Genomic DNA, 24,442 nt, shown 5'->3' on the forward strand with positions numbered 1-24,442 from the left:
ACTGCAAGTCATACTCATGCACCTTTGTCACTTTTGTTATCTTTGTATGAAATCCTTTACTGGGATGTAGTATTTCAGTTTTGGTTGATGCAAGCAGTAATAAAGTCACGATATTATGAGCTGTTAAAGTTAACAATAAGCTTTATCTCCATTTACAATATGCACAAATTCTGTAAGGTTTTTTATTTTTCAAAATGCTAAAACATTTAATGTAAGGTGGTATGGAAGTCCATAACTAGCTTCTTTTTTGGGGCTTCTAAACCCACTAAGGCCCTGGTTTACTAAAGGTGGGCATTTCAATCATGTAGAAACTTGGTAACAACCTCAAAAAACATCACAAGCTGATCTACTAGGGGTGTTCACTGAGGACGGCATCTCTGAAATGAGTAAAATAGCACATTCAGCGTATTTTTCAATTCAGTTCAATTCAGTTTTATTTGTATAGCGCCAATTCACAACAGAAGTTATCTCAAGGCACTTTACAGTACAAGGTTTAAGACTTTACAGAGTATAATTATACAGAAAATTATATAGAAAACCCAACAATCCCATCTGAGCAAATTTTAGCCAACAGTTGAGAGGAAAAAAACACCTTTAGAGGAAGAAACTTCCAGCAGAACCAGGCTCATAATGGGCGGCCATCTGCCTCGACCGGTTGGGGTGAGTGGAAAGAGAAGAGAGAAAAGAACATCAGGCAATAAAGACAACACCAAGGAGCAAGAACATTGGACAGGTCAACTGGATTCTGGAGATGTACAGCTCCAGGCTGAGGATACCTGCAGAAAAGTACAGAGAGAGGGAGACAGAGAGGAGGAAACACACCTACAGGAGAGAGAAGACACAAAGTTAATGAAATGCAATGGTAGAATTTGCATTGATACAGGAGAAAGGAGAGAGGAGAGGAGCTCAGTTTATCAGGTCCTCCAGCAGACTAAGCTATATCAGCATAACTAAGAGATGCTTCAAAGTCACCTGCTCCATCTCTAACTATAAGCTTTATAGAAAAGGAAAGTTTGAAGTCTAGTCTTAAATGTGGAGAGGGTGTCTTCCTCCAGAACCTGAACTGGGAGCTGGTTCCACAGGAGAGGGGCTTGGTAGCTGAAGGCTCTGCCTCCCATTCTACATCTGGAAACTCTAGGAACCACAAGTAAACCTGCAGTCTGAGAACGGAGAGTTCTCCTTGGGAGATATGGAACTATGAGGTCTTTAAGATAAGATGGAGCCTGATTATTAAGGGATTTATAAGTGAGGAGAAGAATTTTAAATTCAATTCTGGATCTACAGGGAGCCAGTGGAAGCAAATCAAAGCACTAAGATCTAACGAGACGAGTATAGAGAGTAGTCCACTGTCTGATGCTAATAGAAGATCATTAGTGACCTTTACCAGTGCTGTTTCTGTACTATGATGTACTCTAAATCCTGACTGGAAATCTTCATACAAGTTATTGCTGCACAGGTGGTAACATAATTACTTAGAAACTACCTTTTCAAGAATTTTAGAGATAAAGGGCAGATTGGATATTGGTCAATAATTCGCAAAGACCCCTGAGTCCAGGGTGGGCTTTTTGAGTAGGGGATTGACTACAGCAATCTTAAAAGCCAGTGGTACGTAGCTAATATGGACGAGCTGATCCAAGGTAAGACATCTTTGAGGAGTCTAGTTGTCTATGTTGATGGTTTGAAATTAATTCAGAATGATCTATGGGGAGGAAGCAGTCTAAGTACGGCCGTGGATCTCGAGTTGTTGTACAATCCATGCTGTATGCAGGGAGGATCTGATCAATTTTTTCTCTAGTTGTTATAATTTTATTTGTAAAGAAATTCATAAAATCATTGCTGCTGAGAGTTGAGGGAATACTAGGCTCAACCGAGCTATGACTCTTTGTCAGCCTGGCTACAGTGCTGAAAAGAAACCTGGGGTTATTCTTATTTGCCTCTATTAATGAGGAATAATATGAAGTTCTAGCTTTACGGAGGGCTTTTTTATATATTATTAAACTATCTTTCCAGGCTAGGCAATATTCATCTAAATTGATGAAAACAGCACCTCCTTTCCAACTTACGTGATTTCTGCTTTAAGCTATAGATTTGTGGACTGTACCATGGAGCTAACTTCCTCTGATTCACTAGATTCTTTCTCAGAGGAGCAACAGTATCAAGTATTGTCCCGAGTGAAGCACCAGTACTATTAACAAGATAGTTGACTTGTGCTGGAGTAACGTTGAAATAACTGCCTTCCTCTGTGTTGATACATGACTCTGAAATAAAAGATGGAATCAGCTCCTTAAATTTGTCAACAGCATTTTCACACAAACATCTACTGTAGTGAATCTTATCTGTAGGTTTAGTAAAGTCTGGTACTGTAAATTCAAATGTAATTAAGAAATGGTCAGATAAAAGAGGGTTTTGGGGAAAAACTATTAACTGATCAACTTCGTATGTCAGAATAAGATCAAGGGTGTGATTAAAACAGTGAGTGGGTTTATTTACATTTAGGGTCTAATAGTGTATTAAATGCAGTGTTGAGGCAGTTATCATCAACAGCTACATGGATATTAAAGTCACCCACTATAATGACTTTATCTGCACTAAGAACTAAATCAGATAGAAACTCTGAGAATTAAGTTAAAAAACTCAGAGTAAGGGACAGGAGGACGGTACACAATAACAAACAGGACTGGGTCTGACAGGCTAAGAGTGAGGCTCTCAAATGAATTAAAACTATGTTTAGGTCTGGGGTTGTTTAATAAACTTGCTGCTACTCCTCCACCCCGACCTGTGTTTCTAGGAACATGATAATTTATATGACTTGAGGGGGTCGACTCATTCAGACAAACATATTCATATGTGAACTATACTGTCACAGGTCAGTGGAGGAAAACAACCACAACAATTAGTTCTTCTATTTATTTCCATATTACACAGTATAATGTCACAGTTCATCCCTTCATCCCCATTCATTTATTTTTGTTTTGTCACCTGGTCTCGCCCCACTCCAGCCACTTCAAGTCATTTGAACTTCCTCTCCCTCCACTCTCCAGCTCACTAATTATCGATTCATTTTCCCACTATGTCCTGTTTCTTCATAACCTCCCCTCACTCCTCTGTTCACTGCTGGTTTTCTGGACTTGCTCACTGGATTGCACTTCCCTAAACATTTCTTTGTTTATTTGTTCCTTTGTTTGTTGGTTAGATTACTTTGGACTTATTTCCTTTCATAGTTGGTTTGTTTGTTTCACCCTGGATGTGTTCTTAGTCTTCTGGACTTTGTTTTTACCCATTTGTGAGTTGTTCTCCTGCTTTTTCCAGTGATTTTTGTTCGTCACTTTGTATTATTGATTTGTATGTTAGTTTGTATTTTTGCCTGCAGTAGAGCAGCGTTTTCTGTTCATACTTTGTTCCACATCTTTTTTGAGGTCACTTTAAGTTGTCACTTTGTACTCACAACTGTTTTCTCCCGTCCTGATGGTTCCCAGAGTCCCCTGTTTTTGTATCAAGTTGAAATTAAATCCTTTTTTTTTGCCAAACTCTCGTCTAGTTAGTCAGTTTGTAAAAGAATACTGTATCTACTCATAAAAACATAAGTCTGCAAGAAACCTGGCGTTTATCATTGATGATCGCCTAAGTTTTAATGACCACATCTCCTTTGTCTCTACATCATGCAGATATGACCTTCATTTTTCATTATATTGTTTTCAATTGAATTATTAGAACATCTAATTATTCAATATATTGTCTGGTACAAGGATAGATATAGTTTAAACTGTTATCTACATACAATATACTGTGTAGAATTCAACTTTTTTACTCTTTTTTTTTTTTATGTCTGCCTGTAATAAAAGGCAAACTGCTGAAAGAAATGTTGAAAAAAATAAAACTGGCTTACAGTAAAGTTTACAACGTTATTGACACTAGTATATTGATGCATGCATTTAAAATGATTATATAGAAAGGGAGTAGTTTCTTCTGGTGTTTTGATTATGACAGAGAAAAAACAAAATGATGAACTTTGTGTATTAAAAATCATTTTATGGCAGAAACTCTTCTGCAGAGATTAACTGGAGGACAGACCTGACCTGTCACATGCACAAAAATAAACAAGATCACAAAATAACATCACTGTGTATCTATAAAATGTCAGTACTTTTGTTCACATCTCTTTTCAGTCACTGAACAGTTTCTCTTTACAGCACATTAACTTCACAGGAGTTAGGCAGCAGAATCTGAAGGGTGAGAATAAGTTTAACACATTTTCTAAACCAGGGGTAAAAGAAGGCGTAGATCACAGGATTTAGACAGGAGTTAAAATATACAAGGAAAACAATAAACAGGTTAGTTGAAGAGCCCAGAAAAACCTCATAACCAGAGAAGGAAACACAGTAAGGTGGAGAGTAACACATGAGAAACACAGCAACAACCACACCAAGAGTCCTGGCTGCTTTCAGCTCTGATTTCTTCACAGTTACAGTCACTGAACGCTGCAGTTTGACAGCTGCAATGTGGGAGCGCATGGAACGAGCCTGAGACACAGCCACTACAAACACTCTCATATACAGAATGATGATGAGTGAAATGGGGATGAGAAAACCAAAGACAAGATCGATAGCGCCGTTTATATTAATCACACATTCTCCATAGCAGGAGTTATACCTGCCTGGTTGTTTCAGGTTTTCAGGTAAAAACAGAAAACTGTAGCAAACAGAGTAAATCCAACACAGGAGAACAGAGATTCTAACTCTGTTTGAAGTGATCGTTGCAGGGTAACGCAGAGGGTCACAGATAGCAACATAACGATCAACTGATATCAGCACCATGTTCACTACTGAGGCACAGACAGTAATATACAGAGGAAAATTAAGCAGAACACAGACCAGGTCACCAAGAAACCAGCAGGGTTCTAATAACAGGATCTGAAACGGCATCACAATGAGACCAACATGGAAATCTGAGACAGCCAGAGAGAGAATAAGGAGGTTGGTGGGAGTGTGGAGCTGCCTGGAGGAAGAAAATAATGAGTTTGAATATTATAAACACTGAGAGTTAGAAATAGTAACTGTGACAGAAAGCAATTTCAATATTCTGTATCTATATAAAGAAATTTGATGTTGAGAGCTCAGTTTACATAAAAAAGTCTAATAAGAACACGAGCATGTGTCACATTAACAACTTTACAGAGCTAAAACATGTATCTGTGCCTGAAGTGGGAGATGGAGATGATGACCAGCAGGTTGAGAGACACAGTGAGCAGAGAGATGGAGGACAGCACAGTGTAAATGATCATAGACTCAGATTGAGGACGTTTGTGTTTCTTGCAGGAGGTGTTGAAGAGCTGTGGAAAACAGAGTTCAGCTTTATTCAGTGTCTCCATCATCAGAGAGAGAAGGAAACACTGGTTTACTCTGTCAGCCTTCAGAGTTCAGTGTCATCCAGTTTTCTTTATCTCTCTTGTTTCCCCTCCTCTTTTACCTCCTCCCTGTTTTCCAGTCTCTCTCTCTTGGACTCTAACTCCCCCCCTCCCTCCCTCATTCTTCATGTCATCCTCTTCATTTACATCATCAACCCCTTGACTGTTTTTTTTCTTCTTTGCTGTAAAAGGTGGGTTTTGGTTTTGTTTTGTTTGGTTCATGGACTCTAGTGAGTTTTGGCTCTGGGAAAATAATAAACCGTCAGAGTTCAACGACTTTTTTTAAGCTTTGCTTGTTCATAATTAGCACAAATATCAACTTGGACTCATTGATGAACTGGGTAGAAGTTGAGGGCCAGAGGTCAAAGGTCACTGTCATCACATGTTCCTCCAATTCATGCATAAATCTATTAGATCCTGAATTTGGACAAACTTGTGTGAACTACAGCGTCACAGGTTAGTGGAGACAAACAAACACACCACAGTACTTTTAACTAATTGCTACTTCATCCTTCATTCAGTAAAATTACTTCTGATGATTTCTAATAAAACTATTTTTTCCTATTTCCATATTACACTGTATACTGCACTGAAGTATAAGAACACAAGTCTTCCAGAAACCTGAGTTATCATTAATGATTAACTGACCTCAACCGAACACATCTCCTCTGTCTATACATCATTCAGATTTGCCCTTTTCAACATAGCAAAGATCAGACCCTACCTTTCAGTGTATAGTACACAACTCATAGTGCAGGTTATGATCATACCTCGTCTTGACTGCTGCAGTGTCTTACTGACAGAGTTACCAGCTGCACTTTCAAACCCCTCCAGATGATCCAAAGTGCAGCAGCATGTCTAATTTTTAATCATCCAAAAAAGACACGTTACACGACTCTTCAGCTCTCTGGCTTCAGGTTCAAAGCCCTGACCCATAGTTACAATGTGATCATCTCTACAACACCGGCCTACCTGAACTCCCTCATCCAGGTCTAGAATCTCTGCAAGTGAATGAGGTCTTGTGGTCCCATCACATTACCTCAAAAGATCGGTTTTCTGGTTCCATGATGGTAGAACGGCCTATAGCCACTCAGCTCGAATTTTTAAAAATCTGGTGAAAACAGAACTTATCTAAAACTTTTTCTGCACATCTCCCCTTTTAATCTGAAGTAACTGTTTCTAGAACACCAAACTTCAAAGTTTGTCTCCTTGACTATGATATTTTGCTTTTTACCTCACTTGTAAGTTGCTTTAGAAAAAGTGTCTGATAAATAAATGTAAATGTAAATGTAGATAATGTCCATGTATTTTTCCTTCATATTGTTTTCATGTTAATAATTGTTACATCTATATATTCATTATATTGTCTGGTGCTAGGAAACATATAGCTTATTGTGCAAAAACTTCCGTGCTCTTTTTCACATCTGCCTGTAATTAAGGGCAAAATGCCAAAAACCTGACACAAATATAAAAGAAAACTTCCTAAGTTTATGACTTTATAGGCACTAGAATATTGGTGTATACATTAGAAATGATTATAAAGAATAGAGTAGTTTCTTCTGTTGGAAGAAGGATGTATGTTTAAAGGGTTTTCATGGCGGAAACCAAAAAATCCCTCTGCAAACATTAACTGAAGGGCTGTGTGACCATGACTTGCACATAAACAAATAACATCACTGTGCATCAATAAAATGTCAGTACTTATGTTCACATCTCTTTTCAGTCACGAAACAGTTTCTCTTTACAGCACATTAGCTTCACAGGAGTTAGGCAGCAAAATCTGAAGTGTGACAATAAGTTTAACAGATTTTCTAAACCAGGGGTAAAAGAAGGCGTAGATCACAGGGTTTAGACAGGAGTTAAAATATACGAGGAAAACAATGAAGAGGTTAGTTGAAGAGCCCAGAAAAACCTCATAACCAGAGAAGGAAACACAGTAATATGGACAGTAACATATGAGAAACACAGCAACAACCACACCAAGAGTCCTGGCTGCTTTCAGCTCTGATTTCTTCACAGTTACAGTTACTGAACGCTGCAGTTTGACAGCTGCAATGTGGGAGCGCATGGAACGAGCCTGAGACACAGCCACCACAAACACTCGCATGTACAGAATGATGATGGAGGAAATGGGGATAATAAAACCTAAGACAAGATCTACAGCTCCATTTATATTAATCACACATTCTCCATAACAGGAGTTATACCTGCCTGGTTGCCTCAGGTTTTCAGGTAAAAACAGAAAACTGTAGAAAACAGAATAAATCCAACAAAGAAGAACAGAGATTCGAACTCTGTTTGCAGTGACCTTTGCAGAGTAATGCAGAGGGTCACAGATAGCAACATAACGGTCGACTGATATCAGCACCATGTTCACTACTGAGGCACAAACAGTGATGAAGAGAGGAAAATTAAACAGAACACAGACCAGGTCACCAAGAAACCAGCAGGGTTCTAATAACAGGATTTGAAACGGCATCACGATGAGACCAACAAGGAAGTCTGAGACAGCCAGAGAGAGAAGGAGGAGGTTGGTGGAGGTGTGGAGCTGCCTGGAGGGAGAGAACATCCATAACATGAATATTACACCTACAGCTTTCTCACCAATTCGCTCCAACTGCTTTATACTGTATCTAAATAATAAATTAATTATTCATGAGAAAAGTATTTTCAAAGCACAAGCATGTAATTTCTGAGAGGTCACTTATTTCACAGACATTTATCACCACAACAAAATATTAACATGTATCTGTGCCTGAAGTGGCAGATGGAGATGATAACAAATAAGTTGAGAGACACAGTGAGCAGAGAGATGGAGGACAGCAGAGTGTAGCTGAGCAATGCTTCAGAGTAACGCCGTAAGTGTTTCTTGCAGGAGGTGTTGAGGAGTTGTGGAAAGCAGAGCTCAGCTTCCTCCAGTGTTTGCATTACCAGGGAGACAGAAAGAGAGAGAGGAGATGATGAGCTGCAGTACACAGGCAGTTTTCATTCCTCTGTCTTTGTCTGTCTCCTTTAAGCTCCTGCCTTTCATCCAACACACACCCACCTTCATCCTGCAAGTCATGCTCTTTATTGACATCATCATCACTGTGACGGGCATTTTTTTTAAATCTAGGTTTATGGCTTTAATTGAAACAGCTTTTTCGGTGCCAGAATCAAGAACAAGCAGAGTGTTGCCATAACAAACCGTTTGACTTTCTATGGACCATATACCGACCATCTGTAACACACTCAGTTGGCTTGATTTTTCATGGAAAAAAATCATTAAAGGTCAGGACGTCAGTTTTTTTTGCCAATAAATATCCTGCAATTTGGATAAGGAGAATGAGACATGAAAAAATAAAGTTTTAAATCGACTAGCTCTAACTGCTTCTGTCTGCTGTTTGGTACTGAACGGTGCAAAAGAGGTTAATAGCGATGCTAAGAATTCAAAACAGTAAAGTTGTGAGTAACCAAAGAAAACTGTCACCTAAATCTCCTAACAGACATAATAATATTTTCCCAGTATAATCTCTTTAACATTATATATTTGTCTTTTCATCTCTCAGTACAGTTCCATGGTTACTTTGAGACCTGTGTTATTGAACACTGAGAATGTGGGAGTGGATGATTGTACATTGAATTGGACATATTTTTAAAGGGGCTTTATTCATTTTTCATAGCTCTAATTATCTCAGTAAAATGTGCAAATCCCTTTCTGTTTTTTGTGACTAGCGGTTCAGCTAACTTGTGTTACTCAGCTCATCTGTAGCTTTCCAACCACTATTTCTCCAAGGTCAACAAAGTATATTATTACTATTATTCCTGTCTTATGTATACAAAGAAGTGACCATGACTCAGAATGCTAAACTCAGTAAAGTAAGTTTTAGACTTTATTCACCTTGACATGAACACATTTAAACATAATTTACATAAATATGTTAAGTGTTCAGTAGAGGTAGATGTGTTATTCCTGAAAAGAAATAGCACACAGATATGCCATCATTTTATAAGAGAAAGAGGTCTTGTCTTTCTTTTCAGTCATACTTTCTCTCTACAGTACGTTGGTCTGACAGGAGTGAGACTGCAGAATCTCAAGGGTAACAATGAGTTTAACTGATTTTCTGAACCAGGGGTAGAGGAAGGCATAAATCACAGGGTTTAGACAGGAGGTCAGTAACACCAGAAAATCTGTAAAACCGTTAAGTGAAGAGCCCATCATGATGTCATAGCCAGACAGTGAAACACAATAATATGGACAGTAACACATGAGAAACACAGCAACAACCACACCAAGAGTCCTGGCTGCTTTCAGCTCTGATTTCTTCACAGTTACAGTCACTGAACGCTGCAGTTTGACAGCTGCAATGTGGGAGCGCATGGAACGAGCCTGAGACACAGCCACTACAAACACTCGCATGTACAGAATGATGATGGAGGAAATGGGGATAATAAAACCTAAGACAAGATCTACAGCTCCATTTATATTAATCACACATTCTCCATAACAGGAGTTATACCTGCCTGGTTGCCTCAGGTTTTCAGGTAAAAACAGAAAACTGTAGAAAACAGAATAAATCCAACAAAGAAGAACAGAGATTCGAACTCTGTTTGCAGTGACCTTTGCAGAGTAATGCAGAGGGTCACAGATAGCAACATAACGGTCGACTGATATCAGCACCATGTTCACTACTGAGGCACAAACAGTGATGAAGAGAGGAAAATTAAACAGAACACAGACCAGGTCACCAAGAAACCAGCAGGGTTCTAATAACAGGATTTGAAACGGCATCACGATGAGACCAACAAGGAAGTCTGAGACAGCCAGAGAGAGAAGGAGGAGGTTGGTGGAGGTGTGGAGCTGCCTGGAGGGAGAGAACATCCATAACATGAATATTACACCAACAGCTTTCTCACCAATTCGCTCCAACTGCATTATACTGTATCTAAATAATAAATTAATTATTCATGAGAAAAGTATTTTCAAAGCACAAGCATGTAATTTCTGAGAGGTCACTTATTTCACAGACATTTATCACCACAACAAAATATTAACATGTATCTGTGCCTGAAGTGGCAGATGGAGATGATAACAAATAAGTTGAGAGACACAGTGAGCAGAGAGATGGAGGACAGCAGAGTGTAGCTGAGCAATGCTTCAGAGTAACGCCGTAAGTGTTTCTTGCAGGAGGTGTTGAGGAGTTGTGGAAAGCAGAGCTCAGCTTCCTCCAGTGTTTGCATTACCAGGGAGACAGAAAGAGAGAGAGGAGATGATGAGCTGCAGTACACAGGCAGTTTTCATTCCTCTGTCTTTGTCTGTCTCCTTTAAGCTCCTGCCTTTCATCCAACACACACCCACCTTCATCCTGCAAGTCATGCTCTTTATTGACATCATCATCACTGTGACGGGCATTTTTTTTAAATCTAGGTTTATGGCTTTAATTGAAACAGCTTTTTCGGTGCCAGAATCAAGAACAAGCAGAGTGTTGCCATAACAAACCGTTTGACTTTCTATGGACCATATACCGACCATCTGTAACACACTCAGTTGGCTTGATTTTTCATGGAAAAAAATCATTAAAGGTCAGGACGTCAGTTTTTTTTTGCCAATAAATATCCTGCAATTTGGATAAGGAGAATGAGACATGAAAAAATAAAGTTTTAAATCGACTAGCTCTAACTGCTTCTGTCTGCTGTTTGGTACTGAACGGTGCAAAAGAGGTTAATAGCGATGCTAAGAATTCAAAACAGTAAAGTTGTGAGTAACCAAAGAAAACTGTCACCTAAATCTCCTAACAGACATAATAATATTTTCCCAGTATAATCTCTTTAACATTATATATTTGTCTTTTCATCTCTCAGTACAGTTCCATGGTTACTTTGAGACCTGTGTTATTGAACACTGAGAATGTGGGAGTGGATGATTGTACATTGAATTGGACATATTTTTAAAGGGGCTTTATTCATTTTTCATAGCTCTAATTATCTCAGTAAAATGTGCAAATCCCTTTCTGTTTTTTGTGACTAGCGGTTCAGCTAACTTGTGTTACTCAGCTCATCTGTAGCTTTCCAACCACTATTTCTCCAAGGTCAACAAAGTATATTATTACTATTATTCCTGTCTTATGTATACAAAGAAGTGACCATGACTCAGAATGCTAAACTCAGTAAAGTAAGTTTTAGACTTTATTCACCTTGACATGAACACATTTAAACATAATTTACATAAATATGTTAAGTGTTCAGTAGAGGTAGATGTGTTATTCCTGAAAAGAAATAGCACACAGATATGCCATCATTTTATAAGAGAAAGAGGTCTTGTCTTTCTTTTCAGTCATACTTTCTCTCTACAGTACGTTGGTCTGACAGGAGTGAGACTGCAGAATCTCAAGGGTAACAATGAGTTTAAACTGATTTTCTGAACCAGGGGTAGAGGAAGGCATAAATCACAGGGTTTAGACAGGAGGTCAGTAACACCAGAAAATCTGTAAAACCGTTAAGTGAAGAGCCCATCATGATGTCATAGCCAGACAGTGAAACACAATAATATGGACAGTAACACATGAGAAACACAGCAACAACCACACCAAGAGTCCTGGCTGCTTTCAGCTCTGATTTCTTCACAGTTACAGTCACTGAACGCTGCAGTTTGACAGCTGCAATGTGGGAGCGCATGGAACGAGCCTGAGACACAGCCACTACAAACACTCGCATGTACAGAATGATGATGGAGGAAATGGGGATAATAAAACCTAAGACAAGATCTACAGCTCCATTTATATTAATCACACATTCTCCATAACAGGAGTTATACCTGCCTGGTTGCCTCAGGTTTTCAGGTAAAAACAGAAAACTGTAGAAAACAGAATAAATCCAACAAAGAAGAACAGACATTCGAACTCTGTTTGCAGTGACCTTTGCAGAGTAATGCAGAGGGTCACAGATAGCAACATAACGGTCGACTGATATCAGCACCATGTTCACTACTGAGGCACAAACAGTGATGAAGAGAGGAAAATTAAACAGAACACAGACCAGGTCACCAAGAAACCAGCAGGGTTCTAATAACAGGATTTGAAACGGCATCACGATGAGACCAACAAGGAAGTCTGAGACAGCCAGAGAGAGAAGGAGGAGGTTGGTGGAGGTGTGGAGCTGCCTGGAGGGAGAGAACATCCATAACATGAATATTACACCTACAGCTTTCTCACCAATTCGCTCCAACTGCATTATACTGTATCTAAATAATAAATTAATTATTCATGAGAAAAGTATTTTCAAAGCACAAGCATGTAATTTCTGAGAGGTCACTTATTTCACAGACATTTATCACCACAACAAAATATTAACATGTATCTGTGCCTGAAGTGGCAGATGGAGATGATAACAAATAAGTTGAGAGACACAGTGAGCAGAGAGATGGAGGACAGCAGAGTGTAGCTGAGCAATGCTTCAGAGTAACGCCGTAAGTGTTTCTTGCAGGAGGTGTTGAGGAGTTGTGGAAAGCAGAGCTCAGCTTCCTCCAGTGTTTGCATTACCAGGGAGACAGAAAGAGAGAGAGGAGATGATGAGCTGCAGTACACAGGCAGTTTTCATTCCTCTGTCTTTGTCTGTCTCCTTTAAGCTCCTGCCTTTCATCCAACACACACCCACCTTCATCCTGCAAGTCATGCTCTTTATTGACATCATCATCACTGTGACGGGCATTTTTTTTAAATCTAGGTTTATGGCTTTAATTGAAACAGCTTTTTCGGTGCCAGAATCAAGAACAAGCAGAGTGTTGCCATAACAAACCGTTTGACTTTCTATGGACCATATACCGACCATCTGTAACACACTCAGTTGGCTTGATTTTTCATGGAAAAAAATCATTAAAGGTCAGGACGTCAGTTTTTTTTGCCAATAAATATCCTGCAATTTGGATAAGGAGAATGAGACATGAAAAAATAAAGTTTTAAATCGACTAGCTCTAACTGCTTCTGTCTGCTGTTTGGTACTGAACGGTGCAAAAGAGGTTAATAGCGATGCTAAGAATTCAAAACAGTAAAGTTGTGAGTAACCAAAGAAAACTGTCACCTAAATCTCCTAACAGACATAATAATATTTTCCCAGTATAATCTCTTTAACATTATATATTTGTCTTTTCATCTCTCAGTACAGTTCCATGGTTACTTTGAGACCTGTGTTATTGAACACTGAGAATGTGGGAGTGGATGATTGTACATTGAATTGGACATATTTTTAAAGGGGCTTTATTCATTTTTCATAGCTCTAATTATCTCAGTAAAATGTGCAAATCCCTTTCTGTTTTTTGTGACTAGCGGTTCAGCTAACTTGTGTTACTCAGCTCATCTGTAGCTTTCCAACCACTATTTCTCCAAGGTCAACAAAGTATATTATTACTATTATTCCTGTCTTATGTATACAAAGAAGTGACCATGACTCAGAATGCTAAACTCAGTAAAGTAAGTTTTAGACTTTATTCACCTTGACATGAACACATTTAAACATAATTTACATAAATATGTTAAGTGTTCAGTAGAGGTAGATGTGTTATTCCTGAAAAGAAATAGCACACAGATATGCCATCATTTTATAAGAGAAAGAGGTCTTGTCTTTCTTTTCAGTCATACTTTCTCTCTACAGTACGTTGGTCTGACAGGAGTGAGACTGCAGAATCTCAAGGGTAACAATGAGTTTAACAGATTTTCTGAACCAGGGGTAGAGAAAGGCATAAATCACAGGGTTTAGACAGGAGTTCAGTAACACCAGAAAATCTGTAAAACCGTTAAGTGAAGAGCCCATCATGATGTCATAGCCAGACAGTGAAACACAATAATATGGACAGTAACACATGAGAAACACAGCAACAACCACACCAAGAGTCCTGGCTGCTTTCAGCTCTGATTTCTTCACAGTTACAGTCACTGAACGCTGCAGTTTGACAGCTGCAGTGTGGGAGCGCATGGAACGAGCCTGAGACACAGCCAACTACAAACACTCTCATATACAGAATGATGATGGATGAAATGGGGATGATAAAACTTATCACAAGGTCCACAACTCCGAAAATGTTAATCACACATTCTCCATAGCAGGAGTTATACCTGCCTGGTTGTTTTAGGTTGTCAAGTAAAATCATGAAGCTGTAGAAAACTGAAGAAAACCAACACAGGAGAACAGAGATTTGAACTCTGTTTGCAGTGATTTTGGTGCAATAATACAGAGGGTCACAGATAGCAACATAACGGTCGACTGAAATAAGCACCATGTTTCCCACAGAGGCACAGACAGTGATAAAAGCTAAAATATAATACAGAACACATACCACCTCACCCAGTAGCCAGCAGGGTTCTATTAAAAGGATTTGAAATGGCATCACAATGAGACCCACAAGGAAGTCGGAGACAGCCAGAGAGAGAAGGAGGAGGTTGGTGGGAGTGTGGAGCTGCCTGGAGGAAGAGAAAATCACTGTGAATATTAATAACATAATATAGTTATTTTAAAAACCCTGAAATGAACTGTGGTGGCAGCAAGTGTGGTCAAGAATTTCTTTACAAAGGTTTCATCAACCCACCGGGATGTAAAATTTAGAGATTAGTTATTTCAGTCAAAATCAGTACAACAATATTCTCAAAGCTAAAATATTAGTATGTGCCTGAAGTGGGAGATGGAGACGATGACCAGCAAGTTGAGAACCACAGTGAGCAGAGAGATGGAGGACAGCAGAGTGTAAATGATCATAGACTCAGATTGAGGACGTTTGTGTTTCTTGCAGGAGGTGTTGTGTTCCGGAAAGCAGAGTTCAGCTTCATCCAGTGTTTCCATCATCAGGGAGAGACGAGGAGGAGAGAAGCTGCTGAATGCCTGCAGCTTTCTGAGCAAAGTTTAGTCACACAGTTGATTTATCTTTCCCTTCTTTCCTCCTCCTCCTTCTATCCCTTTATTCCCTTTGGTGTAAAGAGGTTGGTTTTCTATTCTTCTTCTATTCTAACTGACCCAGTCATAGTTTAAAGGGGAGGGGTCTGTGACAACCGATCCAGAGAAGATCCACTGCAAACACATAAGTCGTTGCCATCCATAGGGGGCAACGCAGCCCCATGGCACAGGTGTGCTCAAGGGGTGTCTTTCCCTCAGGCCCATGACCCAGGGGGAGCATTGGTCCACCCACCCTGATGGACACGGGTGCAAAGGAGTGAAACGTTGAGGGCCGCTGTAATCGGAGCAGAGGTCACTTCGACCCTCCTAAAACTCTGTCCACCTGGGCAAACTGAGGGGAGACAAAACCCGGGGCTGTCCCCCCTGCAGACGAGAAGTCACCACCAATGATGGCACACCAAAAGGCGGTTCCCACACAATGTGGCTGTTCCTGCCAACAACAATAAAGTTAACAACACAGCATTGACACACAGTAAGTGGAGATAAAACAAACAGTGTGCACATGCCTCCAGGGTCGCTTTATAGCTGCCTGCTATTGGCCCTGCACCTGCTCCCAGCCCTGTTCCTAGCCATAAGAACTCCAGTCCAGTCTGACCAGAGGATGATGTTGCTGCCTTCCTAGCCCGTCCAGTTCCTCGGGCTCTCCTGTCCTCTTGCCTGGTGTCCATGATAACAGGAGCCCTGCTGCTAGCCCTGTTCCTAGCCATCCTCCTCAGCCCTGTTTTCTTCCCCTCGGATCCTCTGGACTTTGCCCCTCTGAACCCTGAACTTTAATCACCTGTTTTCTGTAAGCTGTCTGCCTTCCACTGATAAGTGGTTTTCTGTTGTACTTTGGTTTCTTGTTTTGTTACTTGGTTCCACGCCATATTGGTAGTTTTATCTTGTTTCTTTGTCATCATGTTTTCCTGTCTGCGTTTGTAGTGTCCATTAACAACCCCCTTAGTGTGAAGTGTGTGAAGTTGTCCATTAACAACCCCCTTAGTGTGAAGTGTGTGAAGTTTTCCATCAATAAATCATTATCCCTGCCTCGTCACTCTCCCCCACTTCTGAAGCTTAGACATCTAACTCTTCACCAAAGACCAGTGTCGGAGACTTCATTGCTTCCTGGCGAGCCCGAAGCACGTGCTCCATTTACTCTTGTTTTTGCCCTGCAGCCATCTCAGTTACCCTCAGAGGAAGCGGATCAGTGCTTTCAGGACTAGTTCAATAGTGGGGAATAGAGTTCAGACATTTGCTTATCTGTTAAGACATTTACCAGAAAGTTATTCAATCAGCAGTTTCCTCCAAAGAAACCTTACAACACCGGTTAGCGCTTAGCTCAAGCTGCTCGATCAAGGACAGACCATGCTGTGATTTACGGCACAAATGCAAAACGTAGGTGAACAAGACAAACTGTCTTAGACAGACGTGTTTTATCAGGCCTGTGACCCACAATAAAGGACGAATTGGGCACAAGGGACTTGGTCTCTTTTTGCCCTACCCACACACCACCCAGACTCCCTAAGCCTGCTCCCGAGACAGTCCCACGTATGATCATAGCAGTGGACCAATGCAATTGAGCAATTCCCACTTATTATCTGGGCTTGAAATTGTCCTGAACCTCTGCGGCTACCATAAATGGTAGCTGGAGGTAACCATAAAAACCGACCCCTCCCCTGACACCTACCTCTGCCTGGACACAGTTTCTACCATATATCAGGACCTGAGAGAAATCTTCGGCAAACCATGAGTAACATCCCTTCCAACACATTACATTACTTCGTGATGACTTCTCCATGTAGCAACTCCACCCAGAAGACGTCTAACCTGGGAGACGTATACTACAGAGTCTCTTGGGTCCGGTATTATCAGACCCTCTTTGTCACTTACCGGCGCTGGATTCCTCTTTATAGATAACAAAGACGGAAGATTCTGACCTTGTATCAACTACATAGGACTCAATGACATTATTGTCAAAATAAATATTCACCATTACTCCTCTCCTCAGCCAGTGAGCTCCTCTAAAGAGCTTACATCTTTAAAATGTCTATCATTTGATAAGAGCCAGAAAAGAGGATGAAAACTGCCTTTAGTACCCCAAACGGTCATTACAAATACCTGTTTTTTTAGGGCTTACCAATGCTCTAGCTGGATTCCTAACTCTTGTCAATGACCGTTTCAACCTGGTTGTATCAAAATGGACCCAGAAAAATCCAAGGCATTGCTCAATTGGCCCACTTCACCTACCAGAAGTTCTGGCTTAATGCTCAGTAGGCTTTTTGGGCATTGTTCCTCATCCATTTCAAATTTTCCATAGCCTTTCATCCGAGCTCCAGGAACATACCAGAAATTCCCAACACTCATTGATCTTACAGAGGTATAACTCTTCCCATCTCGCCAGTCATCCTGGAACAAGCCAAACTCTAGCCAAGGTGAAATAATGGTTGTGGTGCCCAACACTCAATACTTATACTGAAGACTTAGTCACAGCCTGTTCCATCTGCTTTTAAAACTAGACCTCCAACCAAGAATCTGGCTGACTCTTGGACCCTCTCCGTGTACCTCGCCATCCTTGGTCCATACCTCTACCTAGATTTCGTCAACTGTCTCCCCAAGCAAAAGGTAGAACTCACGAACATGGACCAATTATTATTATTATTATTTTTTTTAAAGCTGCACATTCTGTCCCTCATCCCAAGCTGCCATCTGCCAAAGAGATGGCTTAGGTCATGCTCTCCCATGTGTTCCATCTACATGGACTCCTTTCAGACGGGGCCTTTGTCAAGGGTCACTTTGTGGCAATGTTCTAGAGAGGCCTCTGCTGACTCCTGAGAGCAGCAGTCAGCCTCAGCTCAGGGTACATTCTCAATCTAATGGCCAAACTGAGAGAATCAATCAGGAGCTTGAAAAAGCCCTCTGGTGCCTCTCTTCCAAGGAACCTTCTACCTGGCCAATATCCCCTCTGTGGGTGGAGTATGCACACAGCACCCTTCCCTCCTCTGCCACGGGCTTTTCATGGAGTCCCAGGAGTTGTACCCTCAATTCAGGCCTTCAGCCCCCACTGTAGATGGATGTGGATCAGGGCCTGGAACACTCTTTAGTGTTCGGGGCACATTAGGTTTAGGCACCCAACAAGCGTCGCTCTCCAGCCCCCCAGTAATTTCCGGGGCAACGATTACGGCTGGCCACTTGAAACCTACCCCAACAGGTGGACTCCAGGAAGCTGGTTTACCACTTCATAGGCCTTTGACCTTTCTCTAAGGTGATTAATCCAGTGGTTATGACTCTTAAGCTTTCCAGGGACCCCCAGATTAGCCCTACAATCAATGTTTCTCGCCTCAAGCCTGTTGAACTGCACATGCAACGAATCAATCTTAAATCTAAGAGTTTGCTTCAGTTCAATTGAATTCAGTTTTATTTGTATGGCACCAATTCACGACAGAAGTTATTTCAAGGCACTCTACAGTGTAAGGTTTAAGACCTTTCAGTGAATAATTATACAAAAAACTATAAAGAACACCCAACAATCCCATTTGAGCAAGCTTTAGGCAACAGTGTAGAGGAAAAACTCCCTTTAGAGGAAGAAACCTCCAGCAGAACCAGGCTCATAGTGGGCGGGCATCTGCCTCGACCGTCTGGGGTGCTTGGAAGATATGGAGCTATGAGTTCTTTAAGATAAGATGGAGCCTGATTATTAAGGGATTTATAAGTGAGAAGATTTTTTTCTCAGGTGAAAAAAGGCAGTTCTAGAGATTTCTTTGATGTATGAAGTGAAGGAGATATCCAGATCAAAGATAACTCCGAGAATACTTACAGTATTACTTGAGGCCAATACTAGGTCATCAAGGGTGAGAACGTGATTAGACATAGTGTATTTAGGAGAAGGAAATTGGGGGACATCCAGGTCTTTATGTCTTTTAAGCAGCTTAATGTTTGACTGATTGATTTGTTTCTTCTTGTTTCATTGATGAGTATAGCTGTGTATCATCTGCAAAACAATGGAAATTTATAGAGTTTTTCCTAATTATATTGCCTAAAGGGGACATATGTAAAGTAAAAAGAATCAGTCCAAGCACAGATCCCTGTGGAACTCCATAGCTGACTTTGCTTAGCATGGAAGACTCATCATTAACATGTAAAACTGAAATCTATCAGATAGATACGATTTAAAGCACTCTAGTGCTGTTCCTTTGATTCCAATGACATGTTCCAGTCTGTGTAATAAAATGTTGTGATCTATAGTGTTGAATGCAGCACTAAGATCTAACATGAAGAGTATAGAGAGTAGACCACTGTCTGATGCTAATAGAAGATCATTAGTGACCTTTACCAGTGCTGTTTCTCTACTATGATGTACTCTAAATCCTGACTGGAAATCTTCATACAAGTTATTGCTGCACAAGTGGTAACATAATTACTTAGAAACTACCTTTTCAAGAATTTTAGAGATAAAGGGCAGATTGGATATTGGTCAATAATTCGCAAAGACCCCTGAGTCCAGGGTGAGCTTTTTGAGTAGGGACTTGACTACAGCAATCTTAAAAGCCAGTGGTACGTAGCTAATATGGACGAGCTGATCCAAGGTAAGACATCTTTGAGGAGTCTAGTTGTCTATGTTGATGGTTTGAAATTAATTCAGAATGAGCTATGGGGAGGAAGCAGTCTAAGTACGAGCGTGTATCTAGAGTTGTTGTACAATCCATGCTGTATGCAGGGAGGATCTGATCAATTTTTTCTCTAGTTGTTATAATTTTATTTGTAAAGAAATTCATAAAATCATTGCTGCTGAGAGTTGAGGGAATACTAGGCTCAACAGAGCTATGACTCTTTGTCAGCCTGGCTACAGTGCTGAAAAGAAATCTGAGGTTGTTCTTATTTGCCTCTATTAATGAGGAAGTAATATGAAGTTCTAGCTTTACGGAGGGCTTTTTTATATATTATTAAACTATCTTTCCAGGCTAGGCAATATTCATCTAAATCCACCCCCTTTCCAGGATTTGTGAATTGTACCATGGAGCTAACTTCCTCTGACTCACTAGTTTCTTTTTCAGAGGAGCAACAGTATCAAGTATTGTTCCAAGTGAAGCACCAGTACTATTAACAAGATAGTCCACTTGTGCTGGAGTAATGTTGAAATAACTGCCTTCCTCTGTGTTGGTACATGACTCTGAAATAAAAGATGGAATCGGTTCCTTGAATTTGTCAACAGCATGTTCACATGAACATCTAATGTAGACAAATAAGTCTATTTGATGGTCAGTTATCAAATCCTTCACTAACAAAGTTAGACACCAATTAAATGTTAATTTTGGTGGCTTCCGATTTCTGTAATCAGGCGTCATTAACTCCTGTGTGAATATCTTAATATCTGAATGTGCATAATTTATGTACATGTGTTTTCAGTTTAATTATTGTAATTTCAAATGATTTATTATATTGTATGGTCCTAGGAAACGTATCATTTAAACTGCTGTGTACATATAGTATACGGTACACATAGCAAATGCATTTCTCCTTTTATTCTTTGCCTAAAAATATAAAATAAATGTTGATAAAAACTGAGTTTAAGTTTAAATATTGATGTATACATTTAAAATGATTCTATAGAAAGGGAGTAGTTTCTTCTGGTATTTTGATTATGACTGAGAGAAAACTAAATGTAGAAGTTTGTAGATTAAAAATCATTTTATGGCAGAAAGTTAAAGAGAGAGATTATCTTGCAAAGATTAACTGGAGGGCTGACCTCACCTGCCACATGCACAAAAAGAAACATCACAAAATAACAGTACTCGTGTTCACATGTCTTTTCAGTTTATCTCCACAGCACATTAACTTCACAAGAGTTAGGCTTCAGAATCTGAAGTGTAAGAATAAGTGTAACAGATTTTCTAAACCAGGGGTAAAAGAAGGCGTAGATCACAGGATTTAGACAGGAGTTAAAATATACGAGGAAAACAATGAAGAGGTTAGTTGAAGAGCCCAGAGAAACCTCATAACCAGAGAGGGAGACACCATAACATGGACAGTAACACATGAGAAACACAGCAACAACCACACCAAGAGTCCTGGCTGCTTTCAGCTCTGATTTCTTCACAGTTACACTCACTGAACGCTGCAGTTTGACAGCTGCAATGTGGGAGCGCATGGAACGAGCCTGAGACACAGCCACCACAAACACTCTCATATACAGAATGATGATGGATGAAATGGGGAGGATAAAAGTTATCACAAGATCAACAGCTCCATTTATATTAATCACACATTCTCCATAGCAGGAGTTATCTCTGCCTGGTTGTTTAAGGTTATCAGATAAACTCAGAAAACCATAGAAAACACAATAAACCCAACACAGGAGAACAGAGATTCGAACTCTATTTGTATTGATCTTTGCAGAGTAATGCAGAGGGTCACAGATAGCAACATAACGGTCGACTGATATCAGCAACATGTTTACTGTTGAGGCAGAGACAGTGATGAAGGGAAGAAAATTAAACAGAACACAGACCAGGTCACCAAGAAACCAGCAGGGTCCTGATAACAAGATCTGAAATGGCATCACGATGAGACCAACAAGGAAGTCGGAGACAGCCAGAGAGAGAAGGAGGAGGTTGGTGGGAGTGTGGAGCTGCCTGGAGGAAAAGAAAATCATCACAGTGAATATTATGAACACCTACATTTTAATCACCATTAGGCTTAATCATTTCATGGAATCAGGTCAAACTATATTATACTATCTAAATAATAAATTAATTGTTCGTGAGAAAAGTAACAGCATGTAATTTCTGAGAGGTCACTTATTTCACAGACATTTATCACCACAACAAAATATTAACATGTATCTGTGCCTGAAGTGGCAGATGGAGATGATAACAAATAAGTTGAGAGACACGGTGAGCAGAGAGATGGAGGACATCAGAATGTAAATGATCATTGCTTCAGAGCTAAAACGTAAGTGCTTCTTGCAGGAGGTGTTGAGGAGTTGTGGAAAGCAGAGCTCAGCTTCCTCCAGGGTTTGCATTACCAGGGAGACAGAAAGAGAGAGAGGAGATGATAAGCTGGTGTACACAGAGAGTCTTCTGTGCAGAGTCAGTGTCACTCAGCTATTTTTATTTCTCTGTCTTTGTCCTCCTCCTCTTTCAGCCAACACACCCCCTCCTTCTTTCTGCATGTCACACTCTTTTTTCACAGCATCACTGTGAATGTCTTCTTCTTCTTTTTTTCTGTTTTGTTGTATGTCTTTATTTGAACCAGCCCATTTGTTCCCAGAACCAGGATCAAGCAGAGTGTTGCCAGAACAAGCCATGTAACTATTTAAGGACCGTCAGGCCGACCATCTGTAACATACTGAGATAGTTTGATGTGTAGTGGCCTTAAAGCATGATTACAGGTCAGAATTTGAGACAGTTTGTTTTACAAATAAACATAACAAATTTCCTTTTTTGATTTTTTAATTATTTCATTTGGACTAGGAGAAAGGTATATGTAAAAATAAATAAAATACATCCATAAATTGACAAGCTCTAACCGCGTCTATCTGCTGTGTGGTACTAAACATGATGCGGCAAAAGGTTGATGAGAATGCTAAAAACTCGAAACAGTAAAGTTGTGAATAACCAAAGAAAATTATTACCTGATTTTTCTAACAGACTTATTCTGTTAGTGCATTTTCCCAGTATAACCTGTATAATATTACACATCTGTTTTTCATCGGACAACGAAGTTCACTGGTTACTTTGATACCTGGGTTATTGAACACTTACTTCATGCTGAGACTGTCATAGTGGATGATTGTAGTCTGAGAATCTATTTTTTAAGGGGATTTACATTATTTGTTTTTCATAGCTTAAACTACTACAGTTAAATATGCTAATACCTTTTTTTTGTGAGACGCATTTAGCTTAACTGGTGTTACTCAAAGTTTACTGGTCTATACAATGAATGACCATGAACCAGAATGTTAAACTCAGTAAAGTGAATTTTAGACTTTTTTCACATTGAAACAAAACACATGTAAAATACATTTCATATAAATTTGTGTGTTTATAGTGTTTAGATGAGGTAACACAACAGATCAAACTCTGAGACACTGCAATAGAAGAACCTATTATACCATCATATCCAGAGAGAGAAAAACAATAATATGGACAGTAACACATAAGAAACACAGCAACAACCACACCAAGAGTCCTGGCTGCTTTCAGCTCTGATTTCTTCACAGTTACAGTCACTGAACGCTGCAGTTTGACAGCTGCAATGTGGGAGCGCATGGAACGAGCCTGAGACACAGCAACTACAAACACTCTCATATACAGAATGATGATGGAGGAAATGGGCATGATAAAACTTACTACAAGGTCAACAACTTATAATATAACAAATTATAATAATCACACATTGTCCATAGCAGGAGTTATACCTGCCTGAGTGTTTCAGGTTATCAAAAAAAAAACATGAAACTGTAGAAAACTGAGTAAAACCAACACAGGAGAACAGATATTCTAACTCTATTTGAAGTGACCTTTGCAGAGTACTGCAGAGGGTCACAGATAGCAACATAACGGTCGTCTGATATCAGCACCATGTTTGCTACTGAGGCACAGACAGTGATGAAGGGAATACAATTATACAAAACACATGCAAGGTCGGCCAGGAGCCAGCAGGGTTCTGTTAAGGAGATTTGAAACGGCATCATAATGAGACCAACAAGGAAGTCTGAGACAGCCAGAGAGAGAAAGAGGAGGTTGGTGGGAGTGTGGAGCTGCCTGGAGGGAGAGAAAATCATCACAGTGAATAATGTTAGCAGTTAATTTTTGGTAAAAACAGTAATGTCAAGTGAAACACCAAATTTGACTGAAAGCACTGTTGTGAACAAAAGTTGCTAATTTTAGTCAAACAAACGTAACATGAATTTTCAAATTAAACATTTTTCTGTGCCTGAAGTGGGAGATGGAGATGATGACCAGCAGGTTGAGAAATACAGTGAGCAGAGAGATGGAGGACATCAGAGTGTAGGTGAGCACTACTCCAGAGTAACGCCGTGAGTGTTTCTTGCAGGAGGTGTTGAAGAGTTGTGGAAAACAGAGTTTAATTTCCTCCAGTTTCTCCATCAAAAGAGAGAGAGTGAAGATACATCTGATAAAC

General features: G+C 39.9%; 1 protein-coding gene and 2 pseudogenes across 1 annotated transcript; all 3 read right to left on the reverse strand.

Annotated features, from left to right (window-relative positions):
- Positions 1-4,184: 4,184 nt before the first annotated feature.
- LOC113166811 (trace amine-associated receptor 13c-like) lies at positions 4,185-5,371 on the reverse strand. Its single transcript, XM_026366978.1, has 2 exons — positions 5,196-5,371; positions 4,185-4,995 (listed from the first exon to the last, which is right to left on the reverse strand). The coding sequence occupies exons 1-2, from the start codon at positions 5,369-5,371 to the stop codon at positions 4,185-4,187; spliced, it is 987 nt and encodes a 328-aa protein (XP_026222763.1).
- Positions 5,372-14,023: 8,652 nt separating this feature from the next.
- LOC113167111 lies at positions 14,024-15,211 on the reverse strand (annotated as a pseudogene).
- A 403-nt stretch (positions 15,212-15,614) lies between these two features.
- Positions 15,615-23,066, reverse strand: LOC113167116 (annotated as a pseudogene).
- Positions 23,067-24,442: the final 1,376 nt, after the last annotated feature.

Source organism: Anabas testudineus, chromosome 7 (genome assembly GCF_900324465.2).
Source record: "Anabas testudineus chromosome 7, fAnaTes1.2, whole genome shotgun sequence".
Taxonomy (NCBI): Eukaryota; Metazoa; Chordata; class Actinopteri; order Anabantiformes; family Anabantidae; genus Anabas; species Anabas testudineus.

What these genes read in the sequence shown, in the direction of transcription:
- LOC113166811 (XM_026366978.1), bottom strand. Translation starts at nt 5,371, where the DNA reads ATGATGGAGACACTGAATAAAGCTGAACTCTGTTTTCCACAGCTCTTC. An exon ending in ATCTCCATCTCCCACTTCAG is followed by an intron (nt 4,996 to 5,195) that starts GCACAGATACAT and finishes TTCTTCCTCCAG; the next exon opens with GCAGCTCCACACTCCCACCA.